The following is a 22,455-nucleotide window of genomic DNA, read 5'->3' as shown; positions in this document are numbered from 1 at the left end:
GATTTTTTTGCAGAAGGAATTTCAAACCTTGTAAGATGTTATGACAAGTGCCTCAATTTGAATGGCGATTATGTCGAAAAATAATGTAATGTAGTTTTCTAATGTATTCTGTATCTGCGAGTGTCTATCATTGATAACCAGAGGTTTATTTCCGAATTGCCCTCATATAATATAATAAATATAATGTAATAAATATATGATATATGATATGATATGATATGAAATATAGTATTATAATACAATACAATACAATACAATACAATACAATACAATACAATACAATACAATACAATACAATACAATATAATATAATATATAGCGATCATACAGGCTGCTGAAAAAAAAAATATTGGTCTTTTTTGTTTTCTTTTGTCATGATCCAGGAATTGGATAATGACTTTGAATGTGAAGAAGTAGGACCTGTGGAATGTCAGTTTCAGGAGACACAAAGTCACAAATCACTTGAGGCTGATCAAACATAAGTACCACCTCAGCTGCTAGAGAAATCAGAGGGTGATGACATAAGGTCTCCAAGGCCCTGCACCTAGCAAACAGAGAATAGAGTAGAGAAGATGTCTTCTATAGGCTCCTCTCTTGATTAATGTTCCCTGGTTGCAATCTTATTTAAGAGGCAGCCCTAGCCCATAATCCCTTGTTGGAAACAACCATCTGATATTTGGTTGTTATATGATATTTGTGTGGATTCTGCTATGAAATTTTGACTTCTGGACTATCTGACCTTATTCTTGGAACCTTGGACTGGATTTGGACTACACACTCTTTTTAAAGAAAACCATTTAGGTAGGTTTTGTCAGAGACTGTTTTGTTTTACATTTTATGCGCTGTTATCGCTTTAGCCATGAGTCAATTCTAATTTAAAACTAATGCAATAAAAATATTATTACAATACATTACAATACAATATTACAATATATACATTATAATATATATTTATAAAAATATTGATGCTATAAAATTAGTACAATAAATATTATTGTATACAAATATAAGAAAAAAAAAGACCAGAACATATGTTTCCAACAGGCTGCACCCAGATTAGCAGGGATTAACAACAGATCAAAAAATGAAACAGAAAACATTAATCAAGGAACTATCAAGGAGCAAACCACACCCCATCAACATTGGCATGGCAAACTACTGAATATAAACAGGGAGCAAACCACACATTCACTAGCCCTGATGATATTACCTGGTCAGGTAATGAAACATCTGCAAGCTAACAACCAAGCTCAAGGAGCACCATAATGCTCAGATATCTGGGACATCTTTTTTGGTTGTCTGTTTGAATTTTGGTAGGGAAGCACTTGCTGTATCATACCTGAATAAATGGGAATTTGAAAATTTGGTATAGTGATTAAGGTGTTAGGCTAAAACTCAGGAGACTGTAAATTCTAGTCTGGCTTTAGGCACAAAGCCAGCTGGGTGACCTTTGACTAATCATTCTTTCTTAGCCTTAGGAAGAAGGCAATGGCAAATCACTCCGGAAATCTTGGCAATAAAAATGCAAGGACTTTTCCAGGAGGTTGACATTGTCCATTACTTTAGGCAGTGAATACTGATTTAAACATACATATTCACAGAAAGACAAAGACAAAGACAGAGCGAGAGTGAGTTGTATTAAAAACTAAGTTAGGAAACACCATTGAATATTGTGTAACGCAATGGATTCTGTGAATCTTCAAATGCTGTGTCTATAATTATTCATGAGTTCCAATATATAATTCATTTTGTTTGCATTGTGTTTGTTTACACAACTGAATTTCAGAGAATGCTGAATTGTCAGTCATTATCAACAAAAGAAAACCAAAACTGTTTTGTTGTCACACCATTACTGACTTGACTACATTGTTTGCAGACCCTTCTAAAAAAATAGATATAACAATTCTTATTCCAAATAACAATTCTGCTATTTTTTATATCAGCCTTCTCTCCAGATGTTTGGGAATTCTCAGAGTTGGGAAGAATGCCAAGCATCAGATACTGATGTTGCCTCATCAATATCTGCAATTGGGAGGATTGAGCCCTTTCCAGAAAATATTTTTCAAGAATGGATAGAAGTAGTATCTTCATTTTTCTATACTATGTAAACTTCTAAAAATTTTCTGCCATGACTCCCTGTTTTACTTTACTAAACTAAAGTGGTGGATACATTTCTGTAGGTTGCATTACATTAACTGACCAAGGGACTGAACTATTTTCATGTAAAACTTTTCCACAATAGATAAAGTATAATTTCTTTTCTTGTCCTAAATCTGTTAACACTCAATTTATGGCTTATCAAAAGTCAAGGCAGGGCCGGTCTGTCTCAAAGTGTAACCATTGTCGATGTCAAAGTAATTTGACTTCTCTCCTGATAAGAAAGGAGACACAATTTTGTTTCACAAAATCACTTTGAAGAGACACTTCTAATGCCTCTGAAGCAAAATATCCCTTTTGAGATCTTCAGCGCCCCATGAATAAGTTCTGATCTGACTTTGTTTTTATGCAACAAGTACTGGAAGAAATAATTGCAATTTTGACCCCACTATGTATAAGTGTTTATAACTTTATAATTCTTATCACATGTATCCTTAGTTGTCTTTTTTTCTTCTTAAACTAAGAATTCCAATAGGTCTTTTTTCCTAAGGGTCAAAATATAAGTTCGATGTGAAGCAGCTGGAAAATATTTCAGTACAAAAGCAGCATCAGTTTATATCGATACCAAGCAAGAACTGCCTCTATTAGCTGTTCTGGTGGAATTAGCGGAATGCATTTCCATATTTCATTGATTCCACAAATGAATGAAAGTCAGTCCTACATTGTGTCATGTTTTTTTTAAAAAAAATACCGGTACTAGGAATTAAAAGAGAAAGATGAGTAGGACATCTGCTGGCAATACACTGTAATTACAGATACTTAAATTTACTTCATTTTAGCTACATATTTTCCTCTTGTTATGTGTGAAAATGTGTGCATCAGAGTATCTATATATTAAATGATGTTTATAAAAAACCTTGTCACTAATGATGTTCTTTAGGCAGCTGTTATTATGTGCAACTGCATAAAAACACATGTGGATATCTGAGCACAAAAGAGCATACTTTTGTAGTAATTAATTGCTTTAGAAAACAAATGTATTAAAATAAATTCATTTCAGAAGAATAACTGAATTAAAAAATGCATATTTCAGGAAAAGTTCTACCCAATATATAAATATACATTTTCTTGTTTAAAAATATATCAATAAATTAATATATGGAAATGAACCAAATTTAATCTAAATTTTCCTGACAAAAAAAATTATGGTTAGGTAGAGGTCTTACAATCTTACAGTCACAGATTATTAAGCAAATTCACATAATGGTTGTATTTACATGATCCACTTAATCAGGGTTAATCGAACTTTACTTGATCCTTTTCTTAGATTGACATGACATGCTTAACTGTACACTAACCACATCCTGCTGATCATTATTCAATAAAACTATCTAAGGATCTATGTTTTGCAGTGATATGAATTAAATACTTAAGGTAAAGAAAGATAAGGAAAAAACAAACAATATAACTATGCAATAAGTTATCACTTGAAGCTAAAAAGTAATGCAACACATCAATAAAGCAACATTAGGAACATAGACAGATCATAAATCATTAAATCATGTCCAAAGCTTTCACATGCTGCTGAAAAGATTATAATGCAAGTTTGTGGAAAATCCCTTTGGTAGCAGGCATTTTTCAGAAAAAGGGGGTTACAACTGAAAAAGTCTCTTCATTGCAGCTACCACTTTTAATAATTGAGAGTACCAAACAGTAACTACAGATTGAGAAATGTTTTTGGGGAATTTTGCTACCAGCTGTATGGAATAAGATCTTCTTGAACAATTTGAACATTAAAGCAGTACTTAAATAATGGCAACAGATTGCAAAGCCCAGCCATAATGGGATTGCAGTGACCACCATTTTTATTGGCTGCTGTTTCACATCAGCTGAAATTTCTGGACCATTTTCAAAGTATAATGTAATAATATAGGTAACTATTGCTCTGTCCAGATAGGTGCATAAAGTGGACTTTTTACTATCCTGATAAAAAATGAGTAATGATACTAAGGCCTTCTTTTCCTCTAGTAACAAAGATAGATGTTAAAAATAAATGCCGTGTGTATTTGTTTTCTGCAAGGTCTTAGCACTCTTGTATTCTTCTCTTGTGCATTTGTTCATTCTGATTTGAAGTGTTCCAATCAGGCAATTTTGGTGCTTTTAGTAGAAGAAAAATACACATCCAATAGAAGTTGGTGAAAACATATTCGACAATTTCAATTATGGTAATCATACTAGCTCCACAAAATAAGCCCAGTTGACCACCAATATCAGCTGCAATGAAAGCCACAAATTTATCAATCTAGTGTTTTTTAAGTGCAATTATATCCTTATTTAATCAGAAATCTTATTTGGGAGTCAATATAATTTAATACTATATATATTAACAACTTGATCTCATCTGCACAGAATATATTGTGTTATATTTATAGTTCAGAATGAAAATGCATGTCAGCTGGCCATTTTCTCCATATTGACATGTTATCTAACACTGAGATATGATACTGTACCTCAGTCCTGTGAACATATTTGATGTCAATGAGACCAAAACATGATAAAAATGTATTCACTATAGGCCTGTGGGTTTTATATATTTTGTTTATCCTTATATTCTCATCTATTTTTATATTAGAGTTGAATATAAGCAAATTTAAATAAAATAAGAACCATAAAGTTAATTACATATTATTCAGCTTTATCTGAACTAGCAATAGCTAGCTATAAAATGTAATTATAGAATACTTACCTAACAGTTCTGATACACTCAGTGCCTTCTGCTGCTGGGTCATTTTGTAATTCAAATTGTGGTATTTAATGTCAATATATACAAGATTATTCCTAAGAGTTATAAAGATAATGTGTTGTCAGTTTAACTATGCTTTTCTTTCTACATAGGGAAAAAGAATCAATTAATAGCTGACAGCACACTTTTACCTGTAAAAGTAAACAATATTTCTGGTTCAGTCACTAAACCGTGTTTGACTCTTTGTGACCCCATGGACCATAGCACGGCAGGCCTCCCTGTCCTCCACTGTCTGTTGGAGTTTGCCCAAATTCATGTTCATTGCATCAAACCTGTTATGTTTTAGTGGCTTCTTATACCCAGTTTTTCAGATCATAATAAGTCTCTGAATTGTGAAGAAAAGTTTAAGCATTGACAAAGCAGGAATATAGACAAATAACCTGGATTATAATATTGGTGCTACTGCTGCTTTTCATCATCAGCTTAAGACATTTAGATGCCTAGATTGATCAGCTTCTTCATATTAACCCAATCAAGGCATATATCATCAAACTTAAGAAGTTTTGGAATGAGACAGTCTCACAAATATCCCTACTCTGGCAGCAGAAATTAAATCATCAGTGAAATAATTAAAATAAGTTCTTGAGGGTGATGGGCTTAGTTAATATGTTAGTTGAGAGAGAAAGACAGAAAGAGAGAGAGAGAGGTTGGGAGGATGCCTGATCCAATCAACTCAGGATTTTAATTAAAATGAAAGATGTCTGGCAGGCTTTCAATATTATTCACTTAAAATTGGTTATTAAAATGCAAGAATTATGTTTCTAATTCCAAACTACCGTAATAGTTTTTCTAAATTTTGAATTCAGAATCATTACATTTTATCTTACTTTTTATGTGTAGTGAAAATTGCCTTGGGTAGTATGAAGTTGCTACTGCTTTTAGATGTTTTGCCATCAGTGATTAGTAGATTTAATAATATCTCCTAAGAAGTGTGTGTGTGTGTGTGTGTGTGTGTGTGTGTGTGTGTTCAGACACTGAAATTATGATCAATTATATACTCTTGAAAGTGTATGCATATATGGAAATATGTATTTATTCAATTTACATGGCTATTCATTTGCCATAGCAATGTCCAAGGAAGATATAAAAATATAATTAATGGTACTGGGAGATGTGATAAGTACCAAACAAATTTTTCCCACAAGGAATAATGTAGTGAGTCACAAGACAGCTGACACCGACAAGTTCTAGCTCGTGCATTGAGTACTAAACAAATAATGAGTACCAGGACAAAATTTTCACATCAAAATGCATTGAGTACCAAATTCAAAGAGTTTCAAAGCAGTTGAGTACCAAGGTACCACTCTACATATCAAGATACCACTGTACATCAAAATAATATTTTAAAATCTATGAAAGCAACTAAAATAAAAAAAACAATCTATAATCATTTCAGATCACAACAGAGGGGTTCCAACAAACTATTCAACCCCCTGTCTAGAAACATATCTATGTCTTCAAAACCTTCTGAAAAGTGTCTGGACCAATCAGATCTCAGGGCTATGATGTTCCAAAGGGCAAGTATTGTGACAGAAAAGACCTGCTTTCTGGGTTCTGCAAGATAGCATTTTTTAATCATTAGCATTCCTGAATCTAATTGGATAGGTAGAAGCAATCAGAGAGATGTACTCCCATAAATCACCTGGCCCCATGCCATGAAAAGTTGAGAAAGCTGACAACCTGTACTTTGAAGTATACCTGCAAGCATACTGGGAGCCAGTGTTGCTCACAAAGCAGAGATATAACAAGTCTGTGCTGCTACATTCTGGATCAGTTGCAACTTCTAGATGCTTTTCAAGGACATCCCCATGCAGAGCACTTTGTAATCACATCACACTCATGTCAGAAGCACTGTGGTGCTTTGGTTTGAAAGGATTAGCTGGTGACATCACTGTTGCCCAGGGGACGCCCAGTTGGGGGTTTATTGCAGGTCCCTGGCAGGAGCTGGAGCTAAGGAAGAGAGCTCACCCCGCCCCACAGCAGAACTCGGGTCTTGAATGTGGGCTTGCTAACCTTCAACCCAGTGTCCTAACCACACAAGCCACCATGCTCCATAGCACTTTGTAATAGTCCACTTGGAAGGTAACCAAATCATGGGTGACCATGAACAACATATCCTAGTCCAGGAAAGAGTGTGCTTTTCAAAACATAGTTGTGCAATAGCCCTACTTACAACATTTGCCACCTGGTCTCTGAACATGAATCCAGGAGGATCTCCAAATTGCGCACTAGTTTGACAATGTACCCCATCCAGAACTAGAGATGGAAACTTCCTGCCTCTGGGGACACCTAAAATGCTCTATCAATCAACTTTGGAAGACCAATTCCAGTATGCAAATTACTAATATTGTTATTTATTTATTGTATGATGAAAACATGATGAAGAGAAGTAAACATATACACACAATCCATGTAATTATATACAAAATATCTATGTGGGTATGGCAGTGGCCTCATAACTGGATGTCTTTTCCTGGGCTTCATGGCCATGACAAACAGAAGAGTATAATTGATAATGCAAAATAGAATACTGATTTAATATCTGGGAAGGTGGCTAAATTCTGTGGCAGAGCAATGGTGTTCAGATGCCATTGGATGTTTAATTCCAGCTGTCAACAGGATTTTTAGCCTAGCTATTTTGTATTTTAACATTGGGTGTTTTCTTTCTTTTTTGTTCTTTGACTGTAGATTCTTAAATAATAAAAAGACTGCCTATTTTTTGCCTAGTTCTGAAAATCCAGGATTCTTTAATGCAACAATTTCTTTCTTAGGTAATATTTTTCTCTTCAGAACACTTTGTCTTACAATTACTTAATGGTTTTGCTAATGGGCACCATTTTTATGACTGCTGACACAATAGATACCCTAGTACTCTATACCTATGGCTTACAGCTATTTATTTTTTTTACTTTTTTACTTTTGTTTTTTTAAATCAATGAATGACAATTAGATGACCATTTATAATGTTTATTATGTTTGCTTATTAATATGTTTGCTAGATTCATGTTGGTTAAGTACTTGGGAACAGAAATATTTTCCTGTAATTTGTCAAGCTTCACTGAGTAATTGCAAGATAGAGCTCCATTTGTGGACAATCAAATGTCAGAATAAATTAAATAAAAATGTTGATAGGAAACTCAGTCTGCAAAAAAGATCCATGGCACTCCTGTTTTTGATATAAAGCAAGTACATTTTTTATCATAGCAATGACACGGGAGGATGCTTTTTCTAGAATGATTTTTTTCAGTCTTTCCCACCCTGGAATCTTCACACTGATTTTCTTCTCCTAAATAAATCATAACAGTTCTTGGATTATATCAGTAAATAAGAATGCAACAATAGGACTAAATTGAGGAAAGAGTTAAATATGTCATCTTTCAAAGCAAATAATTCTAGTACAATTTGGCAAAAAAAAAAAAAGGTTGGCATATAGTCCTTTCAGGGACCAATAAAAAATGTAGCCTAGCCCAAAATATTACCAACATATAGTATCTATAGAATAAGGAACAGATGGAAACCTTTATTTACATCCAGTTCCTTTTTCCATTAGTGGTTCCAAAGTCAGAGCACACTGAGAAAGAGCTGGGATTGCACTGCAAGGTGACATCACAATCATGATAAAATTTAAAGGTCTTTAATCCAATGTTTTCATATTAAAAGAAAAGTAAAAGTAAAAAGTAAAAATCCTGCTGAATGTATGGCTATATCCAAGGTGCTCTTTGGACCATGATTGGTTTGCTATTACTTTTATTGGGTCTTTTTTGTTATTATTTATCTTGTCTCCTGCAAAAGTAGTAACCAGGCCAAGCTTTGCATAGCTTCTGGGCCCAACACTATTAAGCAGGTGCTGCATATGGAGTGAAACTAAACCTGAAATCTGCCTATGGTTTGACTATATGATAAAAAGAAAAATACCTGGCATATTCTGTTTTTTTCTTCAGCTTTGCAGATAGGAATTTCAGAGCTTGTTCACTTGCAAAAGTAGAATACGAGATGGTGATTGGGTAATCTGTTTCTTCACATGGTACTGGACATGTGGAATTATGTGTTCCTACTGTGCACAATCCCATGAATTCTATTTTATCTAAAATGAAAAAAACAGTACACACACAGAGGGAGAGATACTAAATTATTTATATCAATAAAATATTCACTGATGTCCAACTGTACTGGATTCATTTTGTATTCTTTGCAACCCAGCAGAACAAAATTAGGTAAAGAGGCTCAAGATTCTTTATGTACATAGACAAGTTCACCCTGAAAAAACCTAAGTGGAATAGGATCAAATTGGAATGGTGTAGAAGCTAGCAAAATTAATACGTTCCAAAATTTCAATGGATCCTATTTGGGACTGTGCAGAAAGACACTCAGAAAATAACTGCACCAATGAAACTGTATGGAAGAGACAGTTGTGCAGCTTCTCAGACTATTACCAAGTGCTCCATTCTAAATACCTATTCATATTGGCCACAGTATCTAGAGCAGTGCATGCAGAGTCCACCATGTACTGTTCAGTGCTGGTCAGAGTTGGAAAGAATTCAAGAAGCCATAACCTGCATATTTTCCTTAATTTGTTATTTCCATCAATGTAAATGCCAGACTCTTGTTAACTTGTTTTCTAATCCTTATAATTATGTCTGATGCATTTATGTAATTGTGATATGCATATAGTTAGGAAAACCCTATGTTACATTCTAATATTATATCTTACTGAATCTTACAAGAGTGGTGCAAGAGCTCAGGTCATGTACCATCATTCACCCAGTGGCCATATTATCATGTCCATAGCTTAGTGATCTAACTAGGTATAATTTGGTACAGCTACAATGGAAGTTTTGAACCAGTTTTTAGTTTTGTGATACTTATTATTAGTTATACTCACACAAAGTAGGAGAAACACAGCTGTAAAATTTCTCCAAATCACATTCTGTGCCATTTCCTTTTCAACAGGTGCACACGACAGTTGCAGTAAATGAAAATGAGAAATATAAACAAAAGTATGAATAGCACTTTCAAACTTATATTTCCATTCATCTAACAATTCAGCTTTATATTCACTCACAGGACATATATAAGATCTCTTTATATAGGAGAAAGAAAGAGAGTAACAATATTTACATTAATATTCTATTGATGAATCAAATGGCAATTTCAGCCATTTTTTCCCAGTACTTATATCTCCTTTGAAGTTTTCCCTGAAAGTGGTATACAGAGAAGGTCTATGTAAAGCAAAAATAGAATGTCCACTCTCTCCATAGCAGAGGTATCCTTATACTTCACTGTTAAAAATAGAATGTCCACTCTCTCCATAGCAGAGGTATCCTTATACTTCACTGTTGCATTAATTGTGGTATGTCACATTTATATATTTCTGTTTTGAACTTTATCCATTTGCATTTTAATCTAAATGTATTGTAACATCTGCGTTTAGACATCTTGGTAGCTTTTTTCTCCAATCATGATTCCTACACTATTGGATTTTTGTTAACCCAGAATCCAGACCTTTGTAAAATAAGTACATCTGCCAAGTTGTACCTGGCAGCATAAAAGGTAAACATTCACAGTGCTTTTGTATAAGGTGGCCCTTGCATTCTTGTAGGCATCCATATGTACTGTAGATTTGATGATGCTGAAGCTTGATATCTGGGTTGCATTCTCCCCAAGGATATTCTTGGATAATTGTCTGATGTGAAAAAAGGAAGTTTATTTTGAGAAAATGGCATCAATTTCAATAGCAAAGTGTTGACTGAACAACTTTTAAAAATTAAGCCCAGAAAAATAATCACTGTAAAATAAACATTTTCAGCACAAATCATCTTTGAATACAAAACATAACTGAATATACTGTGAATTATATTCCTAGGCTGAAATAAATAAAAAAGCTATAGTGCACATTTTGCTTTATAGCAGAATCAAGGTCCTATCTCAATGTAACTTTTAAAAATGCTACTTTTTTATTCCTTCTATTCCCTAATCCTAACCCTAATCTAATCCTTATCTTATTCTACAACAGTTCATTATCAGGACTGAATTTGATTTAACTATGCAGATCAACAATTATTATTGCAGACTAAATCCTAAAGCTCTGTAATCTCTTTAAAACATGTTTGTTATAACTATACAAATCATATATTTTATTTTTGATTTGTTTAAAATATAAAAAATAAAATAATATTGAATCTCATTTTGCATATCAAATGCTAATACTTACTTTTACCTCTTGGATTGCAGCATGGGCATGCATCCCCACTGGTGTAAAAACACCTAAACCATCAAATCGGGGAGGTTCTTTAGGTGAGTGGATAGCAAAGGTTATGCCAGCATCAACAAAACCAAGACTAGGATCATCAGTGAACTGACTCTAATAAGATTATTTAGAGAAAGATATAGTAAAATAGATGGGATAAATTCTATGTCAGTGATCTGTTAACTGCTCTCTTGCAAAATTATCTACAGTGCTGATGAATTGAAACAAAACAATATGAATATTGGTATGAGGTATTGTTATATTATGTAATATGTCATTTTTATTATTAATTATCCTTCAACCATACAGATTAAGACTGCAGTTCTATACATACTTACTGGACAGCAGGTCCCATTAGGTCTGAGCAAATGCAAATAGTTTTAATTATGGTCACTGACCAAAAGTGCAAACAAAAACAAATGTAAAATTTACACACTTTAGGATAATCTTAGGTTTATGTCTTTGTGACTACCATACAAATGACCATTCAAACTTTATCTACATATCTTGGAATCCAGACTGTAAAATGAAGTGATCAATGTTTCAGAATTACCCAAATACAATGAAAACTGACAGGAAATTAAAAAATGGAAAATGCCCTGACAAAGAATACAGGTTAAAAGCATACAACCTATTGTTTCTAATACTTGGTAACTGCAAGAATAGATTCTCTCATCACAAACATCTGGTAGATACCAATATATTATTAAAGTCATTTGAACCATGACATCATGATGCACATGATAGCATTAGTGCCCCCTGCTCCCAGTGCTGACACTCATTTCTCAGTATGTAGAAATTTCCTTAATTTTCCATACTGCACTTTGAAAGAAAGATATTGCATCTTGCTATATCTTGCTATATATTGTTGCACTTTTGTGTATAGGAATTCCTAAGTTACGATTATATTAACTCTTTAAGGATAAGAAATTTATTCTGCCCAAATGTAACTAAAGACACAACTATTTGATATTTTGTATCATTAATTCTCATTCAAAGCTCACTTTAACATGCTCAAATCATAAACATAAAGATGATCTTTGAAAACCCCTATGATCAGAATTTAGCCTCTAAGTGTTTGTTATGTTTGTTAAATGCATTTTAAATGTATTTTAAAAATTGCATTTGACTATTTCTAAAAGGCAGGGACAAGAATGTAGACTAGACTGGGCTCCATAGAGTACTTAAGCAAGTCACTGCTAGTTTGAAGGAAGCCTAATAATAAGCAATATCCTGCTGGGTATTTTTGGACCTGCTCTTTTGAAGTTCCAGCATGTATGAGATTGCAGTATATAGCTGAAACAATAAACTAGCACATTCAAACTTTGACAATGCTTAAACTTATAATTAAGTTCAAAACATTCTGATAAATTCATACAATTTGCCATTCCCCAATCTATTGCCTCCACACATCACATTAATCTCAACAAGACCACAATAATGCCAGCTGATTGGGAATGATAGGCATTGAATCATTCTAATATAATGGGGTATTAATTTCTTTAAGATAATCTAATTAACCCTCATCCCATTGCAGGAATCCCATCCTGTTGTGGACATTCTGTTCTTGAAAAAGTGCAGTGATGAAACATCTATAATTTTTTTCCTCTGTTTAATAGCTCACACAATGAGGAAATTTCTCTTTATTCCATGTTTGGATCTTTCCCTATTAAGCTTCCACTCACTGGTTCTTGCCTTATACTCTGTAACATCTCTTCATGTATTGAAAGACATGTCTGCACTTAGCCTTCCCTTCTTTAGGCTAAACCAGTGTTTTCTACCTTGGCAACTTTTAAGATATGTAGATTTCAGCCACCAGAATTCCCCAGCCAGCCATGTCAAAATCCACACATCTAGGAGTTGCTCTGGTTGAAAAACACTGTGCTAATCATAGCAAATGTAACTACTGTACATAAGATTTTGTCCCAATGGAGTTGCCCCTCTGGTTAGCTCCCCAAATTCAGCCATCCTCATTAAATGGGCCAGTACTCCTTCTAGTTAATCAATGGAAAATGGTAAGAAAAGAGCAGACAGCTTACATTCCAGGCACCAACTCTGATTTTTCCCTCACCATGACTTGCTAACCTTGGCAAGGAAATAACAAACAAATTATAGTAGTTCACTAACCAGTGGAGTTTCAAAAATGGTACATTCATGAGAATATCTCTACCTGTTTGACATCAAAAATCAAACTGAGGCCTCTTCCAGAAAGGCTAACTCTTCTTCTTGTAGGAAGGTTAATATGATTAAAAGTAAAGCAGTTCCCATATTCAGTAAAGACATGAGCAAAGTCCTTCCACAAAGAAAAAAGAAAAAGAAAAATGGAGTTAGTATTTTCTCACAGACATTGTAGCTTTTGGGTTTTGCTATTACCTGTGACATTTTAGTACCACAGAAGTCAGTGAATGAAGAAGTTTGTACTACACACAGTTTTGCAAGTATCTTTCTAATTAAAAAAAACTAAAGATTGAATTTTAGCTGTGGCTAAAGATCACTGTTGAAAGTAGCCAATCAACGCAGATCTCATCATGCTTAGGCTTGTAGTAAGTTCCCATCAGTGAAATCAATGGAATTTAATTAGGGAGTTTTTAGTCACAATGCTTTTATTTAGCGTAAATAAAACCAAATATTAATGAGGTACAATCTGCTTGGGAATACTGTACGTCTATGGGAACTATTTTTTATGAGCTTTTAAATTTCAATAATTATGTTCTGACCTTTTTTGATGGATAAGTGGGAATTAATTTTTGAATTACATTCAAGTTTCACTTTGTGAATTAAAAATTCTGGCAGCTGAAATCCACAAGTCTTAAAGTTGTCAAGGTTGCAGACCCCTACACTAGTGTATACCTATATCCTTATGTATTGGTGAAACACTGAGCAAAAAACCTCCAACCTTAAGATATATTGAGAGCCAGGTTGGTCTAGTGGTAAAGGCACCAGGCTAGGAAGTAGGAGACTGTGAATTTAAGTCCCACCTTTGCCATGAAAGCCATATGGGTGACTTTGAACCAGTCACTCTCTTTCAGCCCAACCCACCTCACACAGTTGTTGTTGGGAAATAGGAGGAGGATATGTTCACTGCCTTGAGTTATTTATAAAAATAATAAAAGGCTATAATAAAAAAACAAATAAAATATTAGCATGTATTATCACATTGCATGTGCTTGGTGCATTATTAACTTTGCATATATAGCCCTTTGCTAAAAAATCAAAATATGCATTCTGACAGCCAAATATGCATTCTATTACCCTGGTAGAAAACTGTCTTTCAGTTTTCAGAAAATATTTTTTCAGACAATATTGCCTTTCAGCTCATTAGATCAAGACTACATTTATTTCAGCATTTGGCTAGTACATTTTTTATAAAAACAAAAATATTACCTTTGGATGGCATTTTTTCCCAAAAAATTCACAACTCAGCAATGTGCTGCTGTTGAGATAGAAACCATTATCTCTTGTGAATTCTTTGATGCTGAAATTTTGATTCCCTTGAAAAAAATCTTGTAGTTCTTGACTAAACGTATCATCAGTACTGAACATACGAAGAACTCCAGATACTATGCTCCAGAGAAAGAAAACGATGCTCAGGTTAGCTACTGCTTGAGTTTGGAACCTATAAGCATAAATCAGAAATGCAAATATAAGTTCTGAATGCTTGAGTAGCTCAAGGCTGTCTATGCTTTTTTTCCAAAGCAAAGATGAATTACACAAATATTATCTAACTTTACACTGGCTACAATATTGCAGCCTTTAACTCATATACAGTAAATGCATACTCTAAAATGCTAGAATTGTTAGTCTTGATGGTTGTCCAATTGTGATCTTCATAGCTTAAAATTATCTAAGACACAAAGATGAAAATAATGCCTTACCTGTTCAGATTACAAAATGTTACAGCAGGAAATTCAATATTCTCCACATATTGAACTACAACTGAGGTTGTGGTGGGCCAGCTGAAATAATTGAAGAAACGACAATAAACCTGCCAGGCAACTAGGACAATGGAGCCCAAGACTACTACCATCCATAAGATCTTGCGTGTCTTGCTCTTGGTATGAATAATATTGTTGACCCCATGGAAGGAGGTGGAAGTTGCAAACTCATAGTCGTATTTTTTCCTTTCTTCCAAAGATGGTAGAGTCTTTCTTGTGAAATAGAGCCTGGCTTTTTCCAGAATTCCTTAACATTTAACAAATAATGAAAAGGTCCATTCAGAATGAGTTCAGTTGGATAATGGATACATTAATGAAAACACAGTGTGGCCAATTTTCATTATGTATTTATTCTTGGTGTCTACACATTTGGCATGTGCTTCCAAACAAATATTAAGAAAAAAGGAAGCAGAGATTAGAGGGAAAGAATCCATGCAAATGTTTCGACAAAAAAATCATGAAAAATTATCTGATGATAGTTTACACTAGTTTGTCTAAGTATCAATGATAAAGAATGGCATTTTTAATGCAAAAATATAAGAAGTAATTCAGAGATATTTTCCTATGAATATAGTTGTTTTTCTATTATTTCACTTCTTAATCTACTGTACAAGCTGCAATCCAAGCCTATGCCTGGAGAGTCAGATGTAAATAACATATGGCATTTTTCTAAGTATATGAATAATTGCAGCTGCAATCTACCTACATATTGTATTCAAAAGAATTAACTATTCAATATATTCTCAACAAGAAAAGTGTTTACAATTTTCATTATGTCCATAAAAAATGAATAATGCTATACCCTAATATAACTAGCCAACTCAGTGTAATAATTATCACACCGTACCTTTGCCATGAAAGTTCCTTAATTTTCTAAGCTTCTCCATTAGACAAATATTAGAAGATTCATCTCTAAAACATGGGCAGTTAATTGCTTTTATAACATCAGGAAATGGGTGGGGATTATATTAAATACACAACAAGGTGTAATTTGCCTGTCTCTGTTGCTACTCTCTCTCTCACACACACATGTATACACAAACAAGAAGGCTAAATGCATGCATTTAAGCATACAAAATATCATATAAAAAGATGAGTGACACTTTTTTAAAACTGTAAATAATATAATTAATGAATTAATACTAATTATTAGAATATCAGACAAAAAGGCAATGATAGATTTTGAGTAGTTTTGATCAAGCAATAGGATTTACTGTTTCACTTTTTTTCTTTTGAAACTTCTTAATGTAGTTAAGAAGGCTTTGTGTGATTTCACTGCATTAGCTGACAGTCTTTCCTGTGAAAGCAGAATGTTCAGTTTCACAGAATGTTGCAATTAATACCCAGGTTATCAAATTGATTCACACACATTATTCTTCACAATGGACCCATGTCACAGTTCTATCAAAGAATCAGTAGAGTTTTGTGCTTTGAAGTAATTATTTTATTTTTATTATTTTATTATTCGAATTTATATCCCGCCCTTCTCCTTGCGGACTCAGGGCGGCTGACAATCGATTAAAAAACACCAATAACAATTACAAAATTAAAATTAATTAAAAAGAATTCCCATGTATTCTGATGAAGTTCAGAGTCTACTCATAAACATGTGTGTAGATACACAGTATATGTAAAATCCAGTTGGGAGAAAAAATGTAGCAAATCTGAATAGAGTTATGATAATTTCCATAAACAGGCCTGTTTATTATACAAGAGGAACCCTGCAGTGTATGCAGTGATATCACAATTGCTCTTCTTAATTAACAAAATAAACATGGGAAGAAGGTGAGAGGAGCATTGCGCTCCAAAATTATCAGAATTCTTAATATCTGTAATTGATTAAAATTCATACTGAAGATTACAACTTAATGAAATTAATGTATGTTATATATTATCATTATTATTTACTAATAAACACAGTTGGTTTCCTTTTGATTTACTTATAAAATTTAACAAAGCTCGATTAATTGAAGATGAAAATTCATGAGCATGAATAACACTAGAGGGAGCTCAGTAACTACCCATTGGTCTAGCTTCATTCTGGAAGACTCAAAATGAGAGGGTGATAATTTACATACTTCTGTGGAATAGTCATTATTTGCATTAAATGTATCTTTCTACTGGAATCAGGATGGTGATGGGGAAACCCCCTTTCAAAATAACACACAGGAAAAATGTGGGTTTGGTAGTTGGAGAATATGGAACAAGATTGGTTGATTTACTGGCTGTGATATTCTCTGAATAGCTTAGCTATGGTAAGTTCATATCTTAACTACTTGTAACTGAGATCGAGATAGCCATTAAGTTAGCCTTTTGCAAGATGACACATATCCACATATGATTCCATTCTATTTTATTTAATTCATTTAATTAATATTGAAATTAATTAAATTATCTGTCTAATTTAGCTTAATTACTTAAACTTGACCATTGTGGATGGTTTATATGTATATGTATTAATGTCATTAACTATCTGCAGTTATGAAATATAGCAGTATGCAAAAAAGATAAATGCATAGTTTCTCAACAAATAATTTAAAAACCAAACAGCATCAACAAAATCAGAACTGACTATTGTATGGCTTCTTCCTTGGGCAACTCCACCTGCCTCAAATTTCTATGGTTTTAATGAAGATTATGTGACTTTCCATGTATTTTGACACTCTGGAGAAAAAAAAGCAGAAGAGGTAGCATGGGCGGAGACAGTCCCAGGATGGCTGGAAGGGGACCCTCGCCTGGCCCGGGCCCTGTTCACTCGGTGGCTCTGATGGCGGAAGCGGCTGCTGCTGCTTCTACTGCTCCACCCTCTCGACTGGCCGGCCATGGAGGGAAGCAGGAGGAGGCAGAGGGGCAACCAGAGGACTGGAGCCACCTCAGCTGCCCACTGATCGCAGCCGGCCCCACCACAGCAGCCTGATGAAGCAGTGGATCTTGCACACCGGCTGCCCAGCCTCATAGGGCCACAGTGCCTGGGCAACGTGTGGGTCTGGGCAGGAGGCAGCGGCCGCAGCAGCGGTGATCTCTGCATCACCAGGCATGGCCGGCAGCAGCTCCTTGCGATGGTGGGGGCGGCGGTGGGGAAAGGCGGGCTCTGGTGCATGCCCACCCCTCACTGCTGCTGCTCCACATCATCCTGTGTATGCCCCCAGCCCACTGCCGCCCCAGCTGATGCTGCACTGTGGAAGGTGCTATGCAGGTTCTGAGGTTTTGCTTGATAAAAAATACAGGAAACCAGAAGTTACCTTCAAGCTTTACATTTTTATTCAGCTGAACAAAGACAGGCTTCTCTAAAAGAGAGAAAAAGCCCCAACTATCAGAAAAGCCTTATTCTTATACTTTCTTTGATTACATAAGCAATTCACCCAACAAAGCTGACACACATAACATAAAGACTTCGCCCTTTAAGGCTGGCACACTGTAGATAAGAAGGAAGGAAGCAGAAGTAGCTAAAAAGGTGCCCTTTTGGGTGTTTCTCCAAGACACCATATGTTCCCTTTTGGGTGGTTTAGGTGTTTCCCTAAGACACCATATGTTCCCGGGTGGGTTAGGATATTGGGTGTTTCTTTTGCTGTCCTTTTATGCCCTTGCATTCATGGTTCTGCAAGTGGCCAAAGATAGTGGGGCCATCTGCATGTATTCACAATTAATACTGTCCTCTAAGTCTGGGTCAACATAATGCCCCATTTCATACTTCGAGCAGTTCGCAGAAGTATGACCATCAAACTGAAGAGACAGAGGATAAGCTTCTGCAGTACGTTGTACACATCGTTTAGGACAAGCAGAGGTGATTAGGGGCAAGCAGTGTATGACACAACAGGAAACAAGAACAAGGAATACTACAAAGAGAAGACCAATGAATAATTCCCTAAACCAGTGGTGGCGAACCTATGGCACAGGTGCCAGAGGCGGCACTCAGAGTCCTCTCTGTGGGCATGTGCACCGTCGCCCCACTCCAGTCCTAGATCTTCAGCTGGGTTTTATAAAATCTTTTCGCTTTAGGCCTTCGCCACCGTGTACAAAAAAAAAGGTTCAATCAATCAGTCAATTTCAACTTCTTGCGGGAAAAAAAAAGATCTTGCAAAGTTGGAATTAATTGATTGAACTTTTTAGTCCCACCCAGTCTGCTGTTACCACTGCAGCCACACCCACCCAATGGGCCACACCCACCCGGCACCCGACGATGCATAAGTGGATTTTGGGTTGCAGTTTGGGCACTCGGACTCTAAAAGGTTCACCATCACTGCCCTAAACCATCCCCATCCGGGGAGCCAGCTGGTAAGAAATGAGAATATACCATTGAAGACCCCCCCATACAGTATCAGTAGAAATCTTCAGATCTTTAGGGTAATTCCTAATTCCTTTCTCCTTGAGATGGATGATGTGACTAATATTAACTTGATAATCAGTTATAAAAGTGCAGTAATGTGAGTGGACTAAAGCACACACCCCACCTTTTGCAGCCAGTACCATATCCAATGCTTGGCGATTCTGTACCACTACCTCCTGTATTTTTCCCTGTTCCTTATTGAGTTGTGTAAATGCCTGTATGGTGTGGTTAAACATTTCCTCTATCCAGTCACCTAATTCTATAACAGATTTATAATTCAAACCAACTCCCATAGCTGGAATTAATGCTCATGCAATGGCATTTCCCAGGCCATGAGGTACAGGATGATATTCAATATGTTCTTCATGCTTAAGGTGGTCCTTCTCCCACCGATTGTGGATGCAAAAGTTCCAATCATTATGTTGGATGATATGAACAGAGGGAAAGATAATTCCTATGGTACATGTATCAGACCAGTAAGCTGGCAAAGATTTATAGGCAAATCGACCACAAAGGAACCACCAGTCCAGATGGTTAGCAAGATAAATGTCTGGTTTGCCTTCCAACCCTTCAGGCATATAAGCTTTAACACCAGACATATAAGCCATAAGTCCCATTGCTGCAAACAGACTACAAAGAGCAGAGGGGTCCTTCTTGTGGTCGAGACCAAAGGTCTGATGACATCTATGCCAACCATCCCACATGCTAGTACTAACCTTCCATGTGACTGTGCAAGGTGCATAGATCCCTAACTTATATCTGGAAGAAGAATTAAAATGACTAAGACAAGCTGCTGCAGGGTGCTCTATACGCGCACCAAGTTTAGCAATTCGCAACTTTCCTGCCCCAAACACAGGAAGTGTCCAGCCCCTTGTTGCATTGTTCATGCTGAACATAAAGGCTTCTAAGGGTGTAGCTTCCATGACCAATCCATGTGTACCAATGGGGGGGTATATGTGTACATATCCAGCAATCTGTTACATTCAAAAGCTTAACCCACGCTTGCATATTCTGTATATGGGTGTTGGAGCTCCAAATTCCTAAAGAGGGACTGGGAAATTTGGGACCAGCTTGACCTTCTCTTTGACTGGGAAAGACAAGGAATGATGTTTGTAATTCCCCAGACTGTTCAGGCACAGATCTAGGATCCCAGAATCAAAAGAAGGTGGCTGTTCTGCCAAGATATGATCAACTGGAAATGGCAGAACCCCTTCTTGATGTCTGGTTTCACCTGGAGGCAGCATATCAGATGCCGCCTTACTTTGGGCTTTATCGTACAAAGTGCCCCTTTTAGGTCCAACATTAGCATTATGAGAAACATCTGGCTGAAGTCCTGGAACTACCTTTCCAAGGTGAGATACATGTGATGGGGCCTTTGGGTTTTCCTGGCCAGCGTCTGGACTCTCCCTACCATGGGCAAGAGGAGATCTTCTCCTCCGAGACATAGCGGGAGGCCTCAAATATGGCAAAGTATCAAGGGAGTCCATGTCTGGAGGGCCTGTGCCCCGTGCCATGTCACATATCTTGACCATGGCCAGAACCTGGCCACTCTTTCCATAATCCCCCCCATAGGGGTAGATCAGGCTCCACACAAAAAAAGAAAGAAAGAAAGAAAAAAAAACATGGAGTAGGGAAAGAAAAACAAGATAGAGTAACAAAAAAGAAAAGATGAACAACCCAAACAGAAAATAAGATGACACCCAAAACAGAGAGGAGCGGAGCCTGCAGTGTAAGTAAGCAAGAAGCCAGTGAGAGAAAACCACCCGAGTGGAAGCCCGGCGGGCACAGGTATCACAACAACCAAAATGTCCCGGCATACAGGTCAGTGTTGGACAAACAGAAGCTTCAGCCCAAGGTCATCCTCAGCATCAGTGGCTGCAGTCCAAGCAACTTGGTCCTCAGTATCAGAAGGTGGCGAAGAAGAGCGAAGGCGAGTGTGATGTCCAAGTACAAATCCCAGAAACCTTGAGTGCTATGTGGGTAGCGAGAAGAACAATGAAAGGTCCTTTCCAGCGCTCAGCTAAAGAGTCAGAATCAGTCCAGGACTTGACAAGCACCCAATCACCAGGAAGGAAAGGATGGAGTGAATGATCCAATCCCAGATGATGGAGGGCCTGAACAGTTTGAGAAATGGAAGAAACATTATTAGCAAGAGAGTGTATATATTTCCTGAGGGCCTGGTCTCCAAAAACAGGGAGGGAGGTGGATAAGGAAGAATGATAAAGAAAGGGCTTACCGTACATGATCTCAAAGGGGGACAGGACAAGAGGTTGCTTGGGGGCGGTTCTCACATGCAAAAGAGCGAGGGGCAGTGCTTGTACCCAAGTGAGATGTGTCTCCTAAGCAAGCCTGGCAAGATGACATTTAAGAACGCCATTAGCCTTCTCCACATGTGCCAAAGACTGGGGCCTGTAGGCCGAATGAAGCTGCCAATCAATACCCAGGGCCCGAGACACCTGCTGGGTAATGTCAGAGATAAAATGGGGCCCATTGTCAGAGCCAATGTCTTGGTACGGAAAGGAAAAACGTGGGATAATTTCCTTTAGAAGGGCTTTGACCACCTCATGTGCCTTGTTAGTATGGCATGGAAAAGCCTCAATTCATCCAGAGAAAGCATCGACAAAAATGAGCAAGTATTGAAAACCCTGTTTCCTTGGCAACTCAGTAAAATCAACCTCCCAAAAACTAGCAGGAGCATGGTCAGGTCTAAGCCTTCCCAAGGGAAACTTAATAGTCTTTACAGGATTATTATGTTGACAAATTATACATTGCTTGATTGTTGTGAGGGCCTTGTCATATATCCCAGGACAAATATAGTCCTTTATAAGAAACTCAGCCATGGCCTTATAACTCCAATGAGTGCTGGCATGCAATTCCCATAAGAGGGCCCATAATTCATGATCTGGGAGAAGACATTTCCCATTCTCCAGCCATTATCCTTGATAAACAGCATCCATTTTATAAGCTTTGTGTCTATCCTGTGAAGTGTATGTTGGAGCCGGCACAGGCAAAAGTGTAGGTACAAGTGCACCCACATACCAAGGGG

At 36.4% G+C, this 22,455-nt stretch overlaps 1 protein-coding gene across 1 annotated transcript; it reads right to left on the bottom strand.

Annotated features, from left to right (window-relative positions):
* Positions 1-4,180: 4,180 nt before the first annotated feature.
* Positions 4,181-21,652, bottom strand: ASIC5 (acid sensing ion channel subunit family member 5). The gene is made up of 10 exons (XM_015816556.1): positions 21,646-21,652; positions 15,023-15,329; positions 14,532-14,763; positions 13,318-13,440; positions 11,112-11,261; positions 10,436-10,583; positions 9,783-9,839; positions 8,816-8,984; positions 4,844-4,935; positions 4,181-4,371 (listed from the first exon to the last, which is right to left on the bottom strand). The coding sequence occupies exons 1-10, from the start codon at positions 21,650-21,652 to the stop codon at positions 4,181-4,183; spliced, it is 1,476 nt and encodes a 491-aa protein (XP_015672042.1).
* Between the last annotated feature and the right edge of the window lie 803 nt (positions 21,653-22,455).

Source organism: Protobothrops mucrosquamatus, unplaced genomic scaffold (genome assembly GCF_001527695.2).
Source record: "Protobothrops mucrosquamatus isolate PMUCROS unplaced genomic scaffold, P.Mucros_1.0 scaffold464, whole genome shotgun sequence".
NCBI classification, from domain to species: Eukaryota; Metazoa; Chordata; class Lepidosauria; order Squamata; family Viperidae; genus Protobothrops; species Protobothrops mucrosquamatus.
This window is presented reverse-complemented; position numbering and strand designations above follow the sequence as displayed.